The following is an 18,323-nucleotide window of genomic DNA, read 5'->3' on the forward strand; positions in this document are numbered from 1 at the left end:
ATGAATTTGTATTTTTTTAAATTTATAAAAATTATTTTTAAAAAAATTAATAATAAACTAGCGGTCATGCTCAACCGTAAGAACTAAGCTGCCAACTAACGGACACCTTTTGAAAATGGTTTTTGCAGTTTTCAGGTATTTGGATGTGTTTGGAAAAGTAGTAAGATAGTTTGTAAATAATAATGAGTTGATTTTAATTAAATATTTTTTAGATTTTAGAAAAGGAGAGAAAATAAGTTGAATAAAAAATAGTATAAAATTAAAATATTATTAGAATATAATTTTTATTTTGAAATTTAAAAAAGTTGAATTATTTTTTATTTAGAAAAATTGTAATGATTAATTTGAAAAAATTGTAATTATTAATTTGAAAAAATTCTAATGATTTGTTTAAAAGTGTCTATGATTGAGTGATATTTAGAAATAAAATAAAATGAGATGAGACAAAATGAGATAAGATAAATATGAATTATATCCAAACATCCCCTCAACAAAATAGGATTTCAAGAGTGGTTTGAATAGTAAGGTGAGATGAGATGAGATGATTTTAAATAAAAGTTGAATAAAATATTGTTAAAATATTATTTTTTAATAATAATATTATTATTATTTTAAAATTTAAAAAAATTAAATTATTTATTATATTTTATATAAAAATATAAAAAAATTATAATAATAAAATAATATAAAATAAAATTAGATAAAATATTTTTACAATCCAAACGAGAATCCAAACGAGACCTCGATGGAAAGCTCAAACTTCTTTCCAGGAAATCGATTTCAGCTCAAAAATTATGGGAACCGGTTTTCAATCTTGCTCGATAATTCTCAAATATCAAATAACACTTTGCTATTCTCTCTCCTCGATTTCCTGTCTCTCGTACGCCTTTCCTCCTCCCCTTTATCTTTCTACTCTCCCTTTCTTTTTTCATTTTGGTTTTTAATTGTTTTCAATCTTATATTTACTTATAAAAAAATTGTTTTCAATCTTATATATTTTTAATATTTTACAGTTATAATATTTATTGACATTCTGTACTTTTCTTCTTTTTTTTTTTTTTTCCTTTCGCTTTTAAGTTTTTTTTTTTAACAACTTTTAACTTTAAGTTTTTGTGGCTTCTCATATTAACATAATTAATTGTTAATTTTAAACAGAATGACTAACTAGCTTAATCTTTTTTAATAGGCACATTGATCAGTAATTCAAGGGAAAATTCTCTAAACTCAACAATCCTTAACAATTGCTTGCATTCGAGAGGATTCAAACTTTAAATTTGGATGGAGCATACTATTAAAACCAAAATCCTTACCGTTTTATTCAACTCTTGAGATTGACTAAGGCCCGTTTAGATACAGAAACACTCTCAACTTATTTCATACAAATAATAATATTAAAGGTATAATTTTCATACAAAATATAATAAACAATTTAATTTTTTAAATATAAAAATAATAATAATATTAAAAAATAATATTCTAATAATATTTTATTTAACTCATATAAAACTATATCATCTCATCTCACTATCTAAACAAGCCATAACTAGATCAATCTTAAAAGCACAAAGAATAAAAAAAAAGTTCAATTAAAATACACAAAGAAGAGCATGAATACTACTACATCTATCACATAAAAAATTTATATTTACATAAAAGATTATTCGCACCAAAATACAAAAAGCTTTTTGAGGAAAATATTCTCATGCGAGAAAAGCATTTGTTGTCTTGTAAAACTACTAATTTGCTGAAATATTTTTTCAAATCTTAAAATAATAATAATATTAAAAAATAATATTTTATTTACTTTTAACTTTCATTTCAATTCATCTCATCTCAACTTATTATCAAAACGCATTCATTTCTCTTGTATTCTTTTCCCCTCTGATCTTCCTTGAAATTTTTTTTTTATTTTGAAAATGTTTTTAATCTTATATATTCTTAATTTTTTAAAGGTATAATTTTTTTTTTGAATTTTTTTTATTTTTAATTTGTTTCTATTTTTAGAATTTTTTAAGTTTTGAATTTTTATATATAGTTGTAAGGTTTTTATTTTATTTTATGACAAGTGAGATGTATGTGACTTGCCACATCCACAAAGTTAATAGTTTAATATCTAGTAAAATGACTAACTAGATTATCTTAAGATCAAGTAGAGTAAAGGTTTAATTAAAATGCAAAAAGAACAATTTGACTTTAAGACAAATTACATAGATTAATTTTGTATTTAATCCTATTTAATACATAAAAAAATAAAAAACTGATTGTAGAACTAAAATTTGACGCATTACTATTATATCTATAATATAAAAATTTACATTTACATAAAAGAATTATACATATCAAAGAAAAAAAAAACATTTTCAGGAAAATATTCTCATGTGACAACCAAACACCAAAAAACATTTGTTTTCTTGACAATTAACTTGTTGACATATTTATAAATTAAAAATATTAGTGGATGAAAAATTCTATTTATTGCACAGTCATCTTATTCACATTCCATTATGACGAGTTATTGTTTGTTAATTTTAAACTTTTTAAAATAATTATCCAAAAATAAACCCGAAAATAATAGTATTTTATACAACATTACCCATGGCAAAGCCACACACTCTCCCACCATATGTCATATCTTTCGATATGGTGGAACACCTGATAATTATTTAATTCAACAAATCAGTTCCCACTAAAATAAATGCCAACGTATCTTTTAATTTCTTTATATTTTTAATTTAATTTATTTTCTTTTAAATAGAAGAGAATAAAAGAACAATTAACACTTCAATTGCTTCCTAAGAGCTTTAAAAATCTTGATAAGTTTTTATCAAATTCTTAAACTCTTTATTAAAAAACAATCCCATTTAATCATTTGCCACAATTTCTATAACATATATATATATATAATAACATTTAAAAAAGCATATCATAAAGATTTTACTCAATGATTTAATTTTTTTATAGAAAATATTCTATAAAAAAATAAGGTGGTGCACATTGCAAAAGATTAAAAAAAAAAAACACCAATATTTAAATGAGTAATTCTATTTAGCATTTCACAGTCAACATATCACACTTCTTTTGATTTTTTGTTTTAAATATATGATATATAGATGATAAATAAAATAATTTAATTTTTTTAATAAAAATAAAGAAATAATTAAAATATATATAATATTTAGCGTGAAATGATGAGGAGTATAATTCAATTTAAATTTGAAGAAAAAGAGAAAGGAAAAGGACATTTCTAAATTAAGAATAAATACACGACCAACCAGCCAACCTACCATCAAACTGCCAAAAAAAACAAAAAAATCTACCATCAAACCAGAGAACAGAGACTCCTGTCCTTTTCATTTGACGCTCTTAACCCACACAATTTTTAAAGGAAAATCTAAATTCCTTTAGCATTAAACAAATCCTAACATATAGTGGAAGGCAATGAAAACATTGAAAAGTATGTTGACAAGGTTGATAATGGGCCACGTGTAGTCCACGACCACCTGCGGCCTGTCCTATTAATTTATATATTAATATTTTAAATTTAAATTAATACTGTTTTTAATAAAATTTATTTTTTAATTAATTATATTGAATAGATATAAAATCCCTTATAATTAAATTTTTTCATAATAAAGATGATGGGACAGTAATGGTCGATGTCTGAATTATGGAAGAGAATTTTCAAATTTCTTTACATTTCCCAAAAACTAGCTCTTTTCGGTGCTAACTTTATTACTTGTATCCATCCCTCTTTTCTAATTCCGTCGTTTCTGTTTCTAGGGTTAGGATTTGATTTAGCAGACAAGGAAGAAAGTTCAGTATTAGCTGAAAACCACCGCCATAGCTCATTCATTCGTTTAGCCTTTCTAGTTTTTTCTTCTTTTTCTTTTCTCTTTTGTCCTGGAAAAGAGCAGGACATTTTTGAGGGAGGGAGGGAGGGAGGGTTTGAGAGACAATGAAGCGAGCAAAGCTCGAGACTTTGGCGTCTCCGAGTCGACTCAGACTGCTTCAACTTTTGATGGGCGTGGTGTTGCTTTACCTACTCTTCATGAGCTTCGAAATCCCCCTGGTTTTCCGGACCGGGTTCCGGTCGGACTCGGACAACGGGGCATTCGGGTTTCTCGAGGATACGTTGCCTGGGCTCGTGCCACTGGAAAGCGGAGAGGAATTGTCAGGCGAGGACTCCCTGCCGAAACAGCGAATGCGCCAGTTCAGGAAAGTCTCGGGCTTGGTCTTCAACGACAGTCGATTCGATAGTATTGCCGGAAAGGACGAGTTCTCTGAGCTTCACAAGGAGGCGAAGCGAGCCTGGGTGGTGGGAAAGAAACTCTGGGACGATCTAGATTCCGGGAAGATCGAGCTTAATGCGAAAACTCAGCTCGAGAACCGGTCGGAGTCGTGCTCGCATTCCATTTTGCTATCCGGGAACGAGTTCCAGGGCCAGAACCGGGTACTGGTGCTCCCTTGCGGGCTAACGCTGTGGTCCCACATCACAGTGGTGGGGACTCCGCGGTGGGCCCATCCGGAGTACGATCCAAAGATATCGTTGTTGAAGGAAGGGGACGAGCCGGTGATGGTTTCGCAGTTTATGATGGAGTTGCAGGGGCTGAAGACCGTGGACGGCGAGGATCCACCTAGGATTCTGCATTTCAACCCAAGGTTGAAAGGGGATTGGAGTGGGAAGCCGGTGATCGAGCAGAACACGTGTTATAGGATGCAGTGGGGCTCGGCGCTGAGGTGCGAGGGGTGGAAGTCTAGGGCGGATGACGAAACAGGTATGTGGTGATTTCAATCCGTTCTGTTTTTGGTGATCATTTTAACTTCGAAGAATGGATGAAATTTTTTCTGTTATTGGTTTATTGCTACTAGAACGAGTTCAGTGAACGAAATGTAGTAGGTAGACAGGGGCGGCGAGGCACAATGCTCTTTGCGTGATGGTCTCGAGCTTTTATTTGTTAATGATGTCTATCTTGATGTAGAAAGTGATATTTTCGGTTTTCAGAATATACAAACTTTTCGATAATCCAAATTCCTGAAATAATTTTTTATACCGGAATGTGGAAACTTGATTCTCGGTGTTGCCATCTTACGCTACAGTGTGATTCTGTTTAACACCACTCGCTTTCTTCTGTTGAATTTCAAGATGTGGATAATTTCCAAACCGCTTTGATTAAAAATTCTACAGATTTACTTGGTTCACTTTGGTTTAATGGGAGGTATGGATGGTGAGTTGAGATGAGATGAGATGAGATGAGATGAACGTTGAATAAAATATTGTTAGAATATTATTTTTGTTTTGAGATTTGAAAAAGTTGAATTGTTTACTGTATTTTGTGTGGGAGTTTGGGAAAGTTGTAATGATTAGATTAGAGAAAATGAGATGAGTTGAGATGCTCTCTCAATCCAAACAAGGCAAACCTCTGTTAAGAATAACGTTGTTTACTTTGCTGATTCTTTTAATTTTACGAAGTTGATGGACAGGTGAAATGTGAAAAGTGGATTCGCGATGATAATGATCACTCAGAAGAATCGAAGGTAACGTGGTGGTTGAGCAGGCTGATTGGGCGGACAAAGAAGGTGTCTATAGATTGGCCGTACCCTTTTGCTGAAGGCAAATTATTTGTTCTAACACTGAGTGCAGGCTTGGAAGGTTACCATGTCAATGTAGATGGGAGGCATGTCACTTCTTTTCCTTATCGCACTGTGAGTACCCTTGTGATATCTTCTCATATAGAAATGAGTGCAGGACATCTTTAAAATGTTATTGTAATTTTCATAGGGATTTGTGCTTGAAGATGCCACGGGACTTACTGTCAATGGGGATATTGATGTGTATTCCTTGTATGCTGCTTCCCTACCCACATCGCATCCAAGCTTTGGACTGCAGATGCACCTTGAGATGTTTACTAAATGGAAAGCCCCACCTATTCCAAATGGTCATGTTGAGCTTTTCATTGGCATTCTTTCTGCTGGAAACCATTTTTCTGAGCGAATGGCTGTGAGAAAATCTTGGCTGCAGCATAAGTTAATTAAATCTTCACATGTTGTGGCTCGGTTTTTTGTAGCACTGGTAAGGGCAGATGCCAGAGGCCTATTTTCTTTAATGAGAAAAGGTTTTTGCATAAGCTTTATGTTGGATATTTGTCGGAGCTTTTCGATTTATATTTTGGCAGCATGGAAGAAAGGAAGTAAGTCTGGAGCTAAAGAAAGAAGCAGAGTATTTTGGTGATATTGTTATAGTTCCTTACATGGATAATTATGATCTTGTTGTGTTGAAGACTATAGCAATCTGCGAATATGGGGTGAGTTGGGGGAGAAGACCCAAAGTTGGCTGTTCACTTGTCTTTCTTTCTAGAAATTAAATATTGTTAATTTATGTGACTTTGCAGGTTCGCACGGTGGCTGCCAAGTATATCATGAAGTGTGATGATGATACATTTGTTAGGGTGACTGCCGTGATCAAGGAAGTGAGAAAAGTTGACAAAGGTAGAAGCCTTTATATTGGAAATATGAACTACCACCACAAGCCCCTCCGTCATGGCAAATGGGCTGTGACATATGAGGTATGACACGTCCCCTCCTCCAATCCGTAGAAAGATCATTGGCTCTGTTTTTATTATTGTTTGGCCGCTTAAATATCTCTCTTTTAACAGTTTCTTTTCCTGACTGAGAGCAGTGCTTATTGGTTTTTATTTCTTATTTTCCCTTTTAATACTTTACAGTTAGTATTTGTTTGCAGGTAATTTAATGAATGTGGTGTTACGCCATGCCTAATTGATTTGAAATTTCATTTGCTTCATGACATGATTGTCAATGTTCTGCATTGGGATGATATAGTTCTCTTCCACATGTTCAGCGACAATGCATTTTGTTGCAATCATTAGGTGTAAATACTAGTTTTACTTTTGAAAATGAGCCCTACTACTGGGTTATAGGTATTAGACACCCAAACATTCTCCTTTGTACAGTTATCTCGCTCCGCATGATTAATTAACATATTGGACATTGCTTTGGAATTTCTAGTTCATAGCTAAATGCAGGGGTGGATTTTCTGGTTCCACCTCTGGCTAAATGAGTGATTGCCTCAGCTACAATGTGTTTAAATTATTCTGTCACCCAAAAGTGTTGCGACCAATATTAAAAGATAGATCTATAGCATGAAGAATTCCTTTCTAAAATGTTTGATGTTGGGGGCATAAAAAGATGGTGACCAACTCCATTATCACATTCCTTTTGGCTGAGCTGAAAATCAAGACGTTAAAGACTTCTTTACAAATTTTATTTTTTATGCTCTTTTTCAGTTTGCTGGTTATCTTATGTGTGGCTTTGATATGTTGTTCATATCTCCCACCATTATAATTAATGCCCTTTTCTTGGGAGCTCCAGGAATGGCCAGAGGAAGATTATCCGCCTTATGCAAATGGTCCGGGTTACATTTTGTCATCTGACATATCACAGTTCATCATATCTGAGTTTGAAAAGCAAAACTTAAGAGTATGTTGCTATGTTCTTCTGCATTTCAATCTCTCTTTCTCTGTGTATTGTATGTATATTGTATGTATGTATGTATGCACGCACACGCACACGTGATGTGATTTGGCAGTTTTTGGCATGAATGATTAGATGGACGTCCTCATATTGCAGTTATTCAAGATGGAAGATGTGAGCGTGGGAATGTGGGTGGAGCAATTTAACAGTTCAAGACCAGTGCAGTATCTGCACAGCTTGAACTTCTGCCAGTTCGGGTGCATTGAAGATTATTACACTGCACATTACCAATCTCCAAGACAAATGACATGCTTGTGGGACAAATTGCAATCCCAAGGAAAAGCCAAGTGCTGCAACATGAGATGACAATGAAACGATATGAAAGATAGATAGTGTTCGCCATACAAATTTTGCAGTTTTAGCATACTTCGTGTAAATACTCGAACTCGGGGTTAAATGTAGATATTCGTGTCAATCACTTAAATTGCAGCTATTTAAAATACGTCACACAACAGGTGCTATAGTAGTTTGAAAAACAATTTAAGATGAACAGCATAACATCACATAGTTAGACTCTACTTTTACGTTGTGTAAATCCCAATCACCTACACAACTTTTATGTGGGGTCAGTGGCTCAAATCACTTTTGTTTGGCAAATTCCAAGACAATCTACAACAATTTAAAAAAATTGTTTAGGTTGTTATAAAATATGAAGACATTCTAAAATGTATTTGGTTATGAACGTAAGTTTTTTTGATAAATAAATGATTACAGTTTTTCTTAAAAAACATGCAGAGAATTCAAGATCGTCAAGCATGTAATACTGTTTAGGTTGTTATATATAGTGTTAGGTTGTGTTTTCTTCACAAAAATTATTTGCAAGTGCAATTTGATCTTAACTCATGAATTCATGAAAAAAACAAAGATTGTTTATTGGCGCACCAAAGACACTATTGATGTGTAAATACTGTAAATGATGTATTTACACATCAACTTATAAATAGCAGAATTTTAGTTTTTATCGCTATTAATAATTTTCTATTGAAAGTATCAATAATGAAAAGAAACCTTGGATTAAATCAAAACTTTGCAGCCTCTTCTACCCACATTAGAGCTATGATTTCTTTTTCTTTGTATTTTTTTTTTAAGTAAAAGGGCAGGCAGAGGCGACCAGCATAACAATCCTCATTGGGCATGACCATAGGAGCCCCTTCCCGCTATGGAATATCCAGTTTGAGCCTACCATCCCAAGGGTGAACCCGTCACCACAACACTCCCAAAGTATCCAGTTGATCCAAAGCTCATCCCATGGCCCAAAGGTCAGACTTTACTACCATAAGTGATTTCAACTTATGTCCTAACTCAAACTCCTGACCTCGAAGCCATAAAATATCACCTCGTACCAACTGAGTTACCACTTTGAAGGTTAGAACTATGATTTTAATTTTCTTTGAGTGCTTCTCCTACCAGTTACATTAATCATCCATCAACATCATCATCATCTCAAGACGTGTTGATCAGGATCCAGATACAATCTGATCAATAATGAAGCATTAGAGAAGCTTTTTTTCTTTTTTCTTTTCCCTTTTTAAGTTTCTCAGCACTACTTTTCAATGTGCCAAACGTGATTTTGAGCTTTACTACTGCAATAATAAAAAGTAGTAATAATAAATCTTATATCTACGACGATATTTGATGATTACATTGCTCCATAAATCGCAAAAATCAGTCACAATGATGCAGCAACACCAAGCCCAGCTCATCAACACACTCAAGATTCTCAACTACAACCCAGGATGAATCCAAGAAGCCCTGGCCCCAAAAGATTTTGGAAATAACATTTAAACAAGGGAAAATTTAAAATCGGCCGAAGAAATTCATGACAAAAACATTCATAACTCTGTTTTTTTTTAAACACATTTCCCCTTTTACCAATATAAAGAAGAAAAATAGTTTAGTTGAACTTTATAAAAGTAAAATCACATATTGAATTGACTTAACATAGAACGTCAGATTATAAATTATATATAATATATGTATTGATGCAATTTTCGGCTATGCCTGCGGTGTGTCCTAATAACTTGCTACCAAAAAGGAAAGCAAAACTTCAACCCGGAGCACATATAATGGAGCTGTATACAATCAAGTGAGATCCAATCCACGAAGAAAAAGCTAGAAATTAAGGAGTTAACATTTCCTAATAACTAAAGCTAGAAAGTAACCCGCTCAAGTTGACCGTTTGTTACTTTTTGACTTATTTTTTTATTTTTATTTTTATATTTTTTAATATATTTAAATATTTTTAAAAAAAAAAAAAATTCCAATACACTTAAAATCACTAAGAAAAAAAAAAAAATTTATCAAGTGGTCAAATTGAATGGTACAACTTGAGAGAGAGAGTAGTTTTTTCTATTAATGAATGAATTTCTAGTACTGACTTGGTAGATTATTAATAAGATTGAGGTGTTTTATTATGCCAAAACTCCTTCAGTGGCACAATTCTTAGGCTCAGTTTGGTAGATTACCTTCTAGAGCACAATTGATTCGTTGATAGTGTCCGTCTAGCGGGTTGTTTTTTTTTTTTTTTTTGGGTTGAGTCTAGCGGGTATGTAGCTTGTCTTTGTAGATCAATAGAAAAGGTTAGGATGCTGTCCCAACTTGACAGCTCATTTTGATTGTTTGGTAATTTTTTTTTTTTAATTTAGTAATTAAGAAAATATTTTTTATATATATTGATATATTTTTTTATTTTTTAAAAATATTGAAATATATTTAAAAAATATAAAAAAAAAAAAAGAAAAAAAAAATTAACGCTGGACTTGGGGCGGCAGAGTAGCCCACTCTAAATCAATATCTTGTCGGGACATGATGAGCTGAGTTTCCATGTCGACAATGATTTATATCTATAGATTGATCTCGATATTAGAGGAATACGACTAGTTAACTTTATCTTCAAATACAAACGATGCGTTACATCTTTGATGTAACTTTATTTTCTAATCGCCCTCTGTCACGCGAGTCTCACGTCAAACTATCTATATTCGCCAGTTAATTTTTTCTAATCTCCTGTATATATATATATATATATATATATATACCCGACAAATATATCATATAAAATTATATTAATTTTTAAATTTATATAAAAATTTTACAGCAATAGCACTTAGAACATCTTTATTGTCTTGACCAAATTTATTTTTAAAATTTAGTCAATATCACATTTTTTATATTTATCTATTCTATTTAAATTCAATCCCACATCAGATTATCTATTCATTCTCTATATACAAATAAAATATTATTAATTTAATAATTTTTTTATTTAATTTATTTTTATCACATTTTGTATTTCTACCAATTAAATATTAATAATAATTATATTCTAATTAAATTAATATTAAAAAATCATATTTTTAAAAGTCATTTAATACTAATAACAAAAATTATTTGATTAAATTCATTTAAAATTATATCTAAATTTCTTAATTACAAACCAAATAGTATTTTTATTTGGAGTGAGAAACTAATATTTTAATGTTTGTTTGGAGTGAAAAATTAGTATTTTAATGTTTGATGAATCAATTGTAGTTCTCTATATTTGGCCAACTACTGTAGTAAAAGTCTAAATTGTTTTAGATTTGTCCAATTCAATGTGTGATGTTTTTGACATCAATTATGTAAATTTTAGCCAATCTCCTCATTTGACCAAGCCAATAAGAATGCTCTTATTAGTTATATCCAATAAATATATATATATATATATATATATATATATATATATATTATGCATAAAGGGAAGATTTTAAGTGTTAGTTTAGATTTTGAGATAAGATGGTTTTAGATAAAAGATAAAAGTTAAAAGTTAAAAAAAATTGTTAGAATATTAATTTTTAATAATATTATTATTATTTTAAAATTTAGAAAAATTAATTTAAAAAAGTTAAATTATTTATTATATTTTATATAAAAATTTAAAAAAATTATAATAATAAAATAAAATGAATTAAAATAATTGAATCGGGACAAAGATCAAAAGGTAGTCCTTCATATAATTAATTTGTTTTTGAAATATTACTAAGAAATTGACTTGTTCGGCCAGACTACGAACAGCACTTACTCGGACACTGACAGAACACAGAAGTCATAACTCCGCTGCCTTTTCACACGAGACGATAGAAAAATGGTGTGCAGATGAGTGGCTCCAATTTCAGCTGCTATTTTTAGCCTTTGTGTTTTCAGTTTCAGCCACACAAGCCACTGACAGAAGCCACCGACCCCTATTCTTCCTCCTTAATGTCCCAAGAAAATAATCGAAGTGACCGCTTGTCAAATTGGTTTTTTTTTTTTTTTTTTTTTTTAAATAAAAAAAAATATTAATAATTAATTCTTTAACTATTAAATAAAAAATTAAAAAAATTAAAAAATATAAGGTATCAAAATAACAATGCAAGCGGAATTAACAAAATAACATTTTTTAAAATAATATACACAAATGATATCCACAAAACAAAAATATTTATAAATTGATACAATTCATTTTTTTTAAAATAACTCTCACTCTAAAATATTTTCACATCTTGTAATTTAGCAAAAATGAAACCCTTTCTAATAGCATTTCATTGACTTAATCAAATAAGAAGGTAGATTAAAATTTACATAATTGATATAAAAAATATTTTATATTAAATTAGACAAATCTAAAATAATTTAGATTTTTTGCTATAGTAGTTGACCAAATATGAAAAATTACAATTGATTTACTAAACATTAAATATTAATTTATCACTCCAAAGAAATATTAAAATATTAGTTTTTCATAAATATTAAAATATTAATTTTTCACTCTAAGTAAAACTACTATTTGGATTGTAATTAAGAATTTTAAATAGAAATTTATATGAGTTTAATCAAATATTTTTTATTATTAGTATTAAATGACTTTTAAAATATGATTTTTTTAATATTAATTTAATTAAAATATAATTATTATTAACATTTAATTAGTAGAACTATAAAATATAATAAAAATAAATTAAATAAAAAATTATTAAATTAATAATATTTTACTGTTATATAAAGTGTGAATGATTAATACTGCACACCAAATTTCTCCGCAATTGCCGGCCCAACTTTTTTGAGAGCCAGTACTTCCGTCATTAATCGGAGTCAGTATTCATTGTTCACACACTGCATCTTCCAAAGTTTGTGACTGCCATAATTTTTGAGAGCTCATGGCGAACAGCAGCAGTACTGATGTCAAGGTTCTGGGTGCATGGCCGAGCCCATTCGTGATAAGGGTTCGTATTGCACTGAACATCAAATCTGTTAAGTATGAGTTTCTTGAAGAGACACTTGGTTCTAAGAGCCAGCTTCTTCTCCAATCAAACCCTGTCTACAAAAAAATCCCAGTTCTCATCCATGGCGGGAAACCCATCTCTGAGTCTCTGATCATTGTTCAGTACATTGACGAGGTCTGGAGCTCTGGTCCTTCCTTCCTCCCTTCTGATCCCTACGACCGTGCTATTGAACGATTTTGGGCTGCTTATGTTGATGATAAGGTACGAGGTTAATTTTCTTTTGTTAATTTTAGTTCAGTTGTTGCTCGACCATGCCTCAGTGTTGCATGCATAATTTGTATAAAGTTATACATTAAAAAATGGGTGAAAATAACTATGAAGTGTAAACAAGCTGTCGAGATCAGTTTGCAGTGGCTTGCCGAGTTTTGTTTGGCTACGTCTCGTTTGATTTTGAAGATGAGTTGAGATGAGTTGTGAATGATAATGAAATAGGTTGTGAATAGTAGTGAGATTTTTAAATTAAATTCGAACTTATTATTGAATTTTATTTAGGAAAATGATACTTCTCCATGTTTTTGTCCCTTAAATTACGGTTCGAGTAAATTTTTTTTTAATTTTTTGGGAAATGAATATCAGTGAAGTTGTGATATTTTTGTTTTTAATGATGAAGGATGCTTAAAAAATACTGAAAAGGACAAAAAAAAAAAAAAAATCAATTTACACTAGTGATAACTTTGAGGCAAAAACATGGGCTGAGTAGAAGCACCCATTTATTTATTTCTTGAGTGAGTCTAAGTTTTGATAAAATAAATTATTTATTTTATATTTATAACTTTATTTACAAATTTTAGCAAACAAGTTTTTTATTCTTGTACGTCCCACTTTACAGCTATCTTTGTGTGTGTATGTATATATATATATATATATATATGTTATATTGTCATGTATATATACAATAGTAAGAGAATGATAGTCTCTTATCTTTTTAAGTCATGTTTAAGATATTTTCTATGTAAAATTAAAAATAATAAACTCAAACATATTCAAATTTAAACAATCTTGTACCAATCGGGTCGAATGTTTTTAACAAGTAATATCATTTAATAACAGATCTTTATAAGCTAGGGTACTTCTCTCTTGATGATCCCTACTGATAATTTCATGTAGGATTACCCTATAGAAACTGAGATTTGTATTTGCAACCATATAGGCGGAAATTAACTTGTGTTCACATACATGATTTTGTCTGTACAACACTTCAATATATTCTGAACCATGCATTAAGAAATATCTAATTAATGAGTGTGCAGATTTTCCCGTCCATGAAACTCATTAACACTGCACAAGGAGAGGAAAAGGCTGCAATAGTAGAACAAGTGACTGAAGGACTTGTGCTGTTGGAGGAAGCATTTCAGAAGAGCAGCAAAGGGAAGGCTTTCTTTGGAGGAGATCGAATTGGGTTCCTTGATATCGCTTTCGGATCGATGTTGGGTTGGCTGAGGGCTATAGAGAAGATGGGCGGGGTGAAGCTGCTCGACGAGGCAAAGACTCCTGGACTGGTGCAATGGGCGGAGAGCTTCTGCGCGGATGGTGCTGTTAAGGGTATTATTCCTGATACCGAGAAGCTCGTCGAGTTTGCTAAGATTTTGGTGAAAATGAAAGGAGCTCCTCTAGGCAAAAATTAGTTAGTTTGTGTGGACAACTAGCTAGGTTTCGTCTTGAACTTTATGGTAGCTGATCATTGGATGGCATCAGTTTATCATGTCTGATCTTTTGCTAGGAGACGAAACTTTTGTACGTCCATATGGTACCTGAAAAGAGTGGTGAATAATAAATTTGACTTGCTTATATATCAATGGTGTTTAAGGACTCGATTGTTTTCAGAGATGAGATGAGATGAGTTGAGATTAAAGTTAAAAAGTTGAATAAAATATTGTTAGAATATATTTTTTAATATTATTTTTGTCTTGAAATTTAAAAAAGTTAAATTGTTTATTTTATTTTGTATGGAGATTTGAAAAAATTATAATGATGAGATGATATGAGATGAGATGAGATATTTTCTGAAAACAAACGAGACCTAAATGACTTCCGACGATCATAGTATTCTTTAAATCTAAACATCTCTAATATTGCACGATAAAATAAACTGTATAGTAAGAAAAATAAAATTAAAAAAATTAGACTCATTTGGATAAAAAAACACTCTCAATCAATCTAATCTAATACATTACATCCTTTATAAATTTATTTTGATGGGATCAAACATTCATGTCTATCATATATTCACCCACAGAATCATGAGTCAGCGGCCATTTAATAGGAAACAATGAAACAAACTAAATTAAGTGCGCAGAAACGAGTGGCTCAAATGTCAACAACTGTTTTTTGCAGCCGTGTCTCAATTTCAGGCACACAAGCCACCAACGTCACTATTCATCTTCCAGTCAAAGACCCAAATAAATTCGTTCATCTAAAATTCTTGTGATAAAATTTAATTCAATTCAATTATAAATATGTCTACGGTTGAAATTATAAAGATGGCAAGTTTCGATCTAGACTTCAAGAAATTATTAACTTTGTCGAAGTAAATCAGTTATACTTGATCCAAATATGGTATGAAGTTGATCTTGGTAGAATTAAAAAGATGATTCAAAGTTCTATAGCTTCAAGTTTCATGAAGATATTTAAATCTCAATGTCTATTGGGTTAAAATGGCTCATTATCACACTACAACAAATTTAATTTTTAGAGACAAAATTTATCAGAGACGAATTTAATTTCATCCCTAAAAGTACTTATTTGGGATAAAATTTAAATTTCGTTTCAAAATATAGATGAGGTTCTTAAAGGAACTAAATCTTCTGAGACGAAATATATTGTCTCAAAAATAGAAATACGCTCGAATGGGAAAACATATGTTCAAACAGAGAGTTAACGTCTGTATGAATGGTTTAGTCTCTATTCGAATAATAATCCTAGCGGGAAAGTACATATAATTTTTCCTGAAGAAGTTCAAAACTGTTCGAACTGAAATTTTATGTTCGAACATGAGTCTTTTGGTGGAGAAATCTAGCAGGATGGTTGCAAGACAGTTTGAATGCAAAAAAAATTCGTTTGAACTAATTTGAATACCATATTTATTCATTCGAATGACTTGTTTGGTGGAAAATTATAAAAAAAAAATTGGCAGGAATTTGTTTCAATAGTGTTCAAACGGAATTATTTAGTTCAAACGGTATGAACTTAAATCAAATGCTTAAATAAGTGTTTGAACGTGATTGTTTAATTATAATAATTTATTGAAAGGCATCCAAAATACCTTAAAATAAATATTTTTTTAGTTTATTAGTTATCATTTATAAAATATAAAAAAATATAGATATATTATTTATGGTGAATTAAGATATTTCATATTTATAAATTAATTTTATGTAATTAATTTTAAAATATTTTAATGAGTTCTTTTATGTTAAATAAGATTTTTGATTAAATAAATATTACTTTACTAAAATAAGAAAAAATATTTTTGACAATAAACAAGCAAGCAAACACCAAAAATAAAAATCATACACTAATTACATTCCAAAAATATAATGTTCGATACAATATGAAAAGTGAAATAAAAACTAAAACTATCTATCTAGTAAGTAGGTCAAAATCCTCATGTAAGGAATATATGCGTCCCTCCATCTCCTGAAGTTTCTCCATGATGGGCTCAACGATCTCCTTGATCAAAAGTCAGTGATGCTCCTCAAGCAAAGATTATACCTCATCCAAAGTAGTCCTAGCAGGCTGTCTCTGAACACCGGTAGGAGTAGAAGTTGTATCACTCGTCATGCCATTATCTTGTGCTACTGGAATATTAGCTTGAGTTTTCTGCAAGGGGCCCTCGCTCCTGCTAAATGTCATCTTTTAAGGGGCCCGATATGTGCCTGCCTCCTCTCAGTCATTTGCATATTAACCGCCAATCGGACTAGGAGGTTAGAGATCATCAGTGTAAATGGTTGACTGCATCCATTAGAATAGCGTGACTCAGATCGAATGTGGAGGAAGAAATATAATGGTAGATCAATCGGCTCTTTCGAGCTATTCATAACATAAATCTAGTTCGCTCGATGCCAAAATCTGTCTTGTGTTTCTTCGGATCGACGTTAGTGGAAATAATTACATTTAGCATTCTAAAAAATGTTGTACAGTCTACCTGCCAAATGACCTTGCTGCTATCATATGGAGGAGCCAAAGCGTCTGGCATCATCTAACGAACATCATCGTCAATGAGACCAACATCTGCTGGATCATCATCCTCACTATCACCCTTACCATCTGTCCCTACATTCGGCGCAGGCGGTGCAAGGTATGCGCCAATCACGCGCGGGATACCAATAAAATCAGAAATAACAGAGGGTGAGATAGTAATACTCACTCTCCGAACGGTAAAGATGAAGGTCTTCGCATTAGCCTCCATCTCATCCATGGTATGGTAGAACTCACCGACCATGTCCAGATAGGCAACACCCCTCTGCTGATAGATCGGTGACCATCCTCGATTGGTGATGATGGAGTATATGCTCTCGCCATCCCGCGATATTCCACGCAATATCGCGGAAGTCATCTAGAATGAGCTCTTGCTTGACTAGTATCGGCCTCCACGGCTGAGCATTAGCTTCTCTCCTAGCTTGGCCGGCTTCTCTCCCATGTTTTCTTCCTCTAGTTGCCATTAGTTCACTGTTGATCATAAAACCACAACGACTATAAATAAAATATTAATAAAATTGTAATTATATTATATTAAAGAAATATGTTTGAATTGAATAGAAACAATCCGTTCGAACAGAAAATATTCTATTTGAACTAACCATAATTAAAATTTGAAGGCTAACCACTATGTTTGAACTAAAAACACATCTGTTCGAACGGTATAGAGTCTCATTCGAACAAGAAAATTATACATTCAAACCAAAATCATAAGTTCGAACGAAAATATTTTGGCCCAATAGTACTAAATCTTGACTGTTTGGCCAAAAGGACATATAAGTTCAAACAGAAATTATATCCGTCCGAACAGGTACTATCATATGCGAACACTACAATTACAGTTTGGCAATTAAGTGTTCAAACGGAGTTGAAACCATTCGAAAGCAAACTTGCCAAACTGCTATGGTTGAGTCAACTCAGTGATGAACGTTAAAACCACATGAATCTTGAGAATCCTTGGTTTAAATCCGTAGAAATGATTAAGAAGTGAAGCCCATCATTTCTATTGATTAAGAGCCATGTGCGGCAGCTGGAAAACACCAAAATGGGGTCGGATTGATTCAAAAATCCGACCCCTTTCACAGAACTCATTCGTAAGTTCAAAAAAATTACTTAGCAGTAGGGGATCAAGGTTATACCTCTTAGAAGATAGGGCTTTCAACGGTGGAGTTGGTGGTTGCGACGGCGAGCAACAAATCGCTGAGTTCAAATTGGGTTTTTGTGAGGAGTTTCTGCCGTTCGATAGTCGAACTATCTATTTGTTTTGAACAATTTCAT

General features: G+C 31.7%; 2 protein-coding genes across 4 annotated transcripts; both read left to right on the forward strand.

Moving 5' to 3' along the window:
• Positions 1–3,632: 3,632 nt before the first annotated feature.
• On the forward strand, positions 3,633–7,966 carry LOC121258084 (hydroxyproline O-galactosyltransferase GALT6-like). Of its 3 annotated transcripts, none has more exons than XM_041159435.1 (7): positions 3,633–4,775; positions 5,471–5,703; positions 5,780–6,070; positions 6,174–6,302; positions 6,390–6,563; positions 7,387–7,494; positions 7,645–7,966. In XM_041159435.1, exons 1-7 carry the CDS (start codon positions 3,956–3,958, stop codon positions 7,852–7,854), a joined length of 1,965 nt encoding a protein of 654 aa, XP_041015369.1. In that variant the 5' UTR covers positions 3,633–3,955; the 3' UTR covers positions 7,855–7,966. The 3 variants fall into 3 exon arrangements, with proteins under 3 accessions (XP_041015369.1, XP_041015371.1, XP_041015370.1); XM_041159437.1 differs by having other exon boundaries at positions 7,302–7,494; positions 7,645–7,787; XM_041159436.1 differs by lacking the exon at positions 7,387–7,494.
• A 4,634-nt stretch (positions 7,967–12,600) lies between these two features.
• Positions 12,601–14,638, forward strand: LOC121257932 (glutathione S-transferase U17-like). Its single transcript, XM_041159214.1, has 2 exons — positions 12,601–13,049; positions 14,099–14,638. The coding sequence occupies exons 1-2, from the start codon at positions 12,723–12,725 to the stop codon at positions 14,471–14,473; spliced, it is 702 nt and encodes a 233-aa protein (XP_041015148.1). The 5' UTR covers positions 12,601–12,722; the 3' UTR covers positions 14,474–14,638.
• The last annotated feature ends 3,685 nt before the right edge of the window (positions 14,639–18,323 follow it).

Source organism: Juglans microcarpa x Juglans regia, chromosome 3S (genome assembly GCF_004785595.1).
Source record: "Juglans microcarpa x Juglans regia isolate MS1-56 chromosome 3S, Jm3101_v1.0, whole genome shotgun sequence".
NCBI lineage: Eukaryota > Viridiplantae > Streptophyta > Magnoliopsida > Fagales > Juglandaceae > Juglans > Juglans microcarpa x Juglans regia.

Coding starts and splice junctions, on each gene's coding strand:
- LOC121258084 (XM_041159435.1), top strand. CDS start 3,956: ATGAAGCGAGCAAAGCTCGAGACTTTGGCGTCTCCGAGTCGACTCAGA. Junction 6,303..6,389: donor TAGCAATCTGCGAATATGGG/GTGAGTTGGGGG, acceptor GTGACTTTGCAG/GTTCGCACGGTGGCTGCCAA. Junction 6,564..7,386: donor AATGGGCTGTGACATATGAG/GTATGACACGTC, acceptor TGGGAGCTCCAG/GAATGGCCAGAGGAAGATTA.
- LOC121257932 (XM_041159214.1), top strand. CDS start 12,723: ATGGCGAACAGCAGCAGTACTGATGTCAAGGTTCTGGGTGCATGGCCG. Junction 13,050..14,098: donor CTGCTTATGTTGATGATAAG/GTACGAGGTTAA, acceptor ATGAGTGTGCAG/ATTTTCCCGTCCATGAAACT.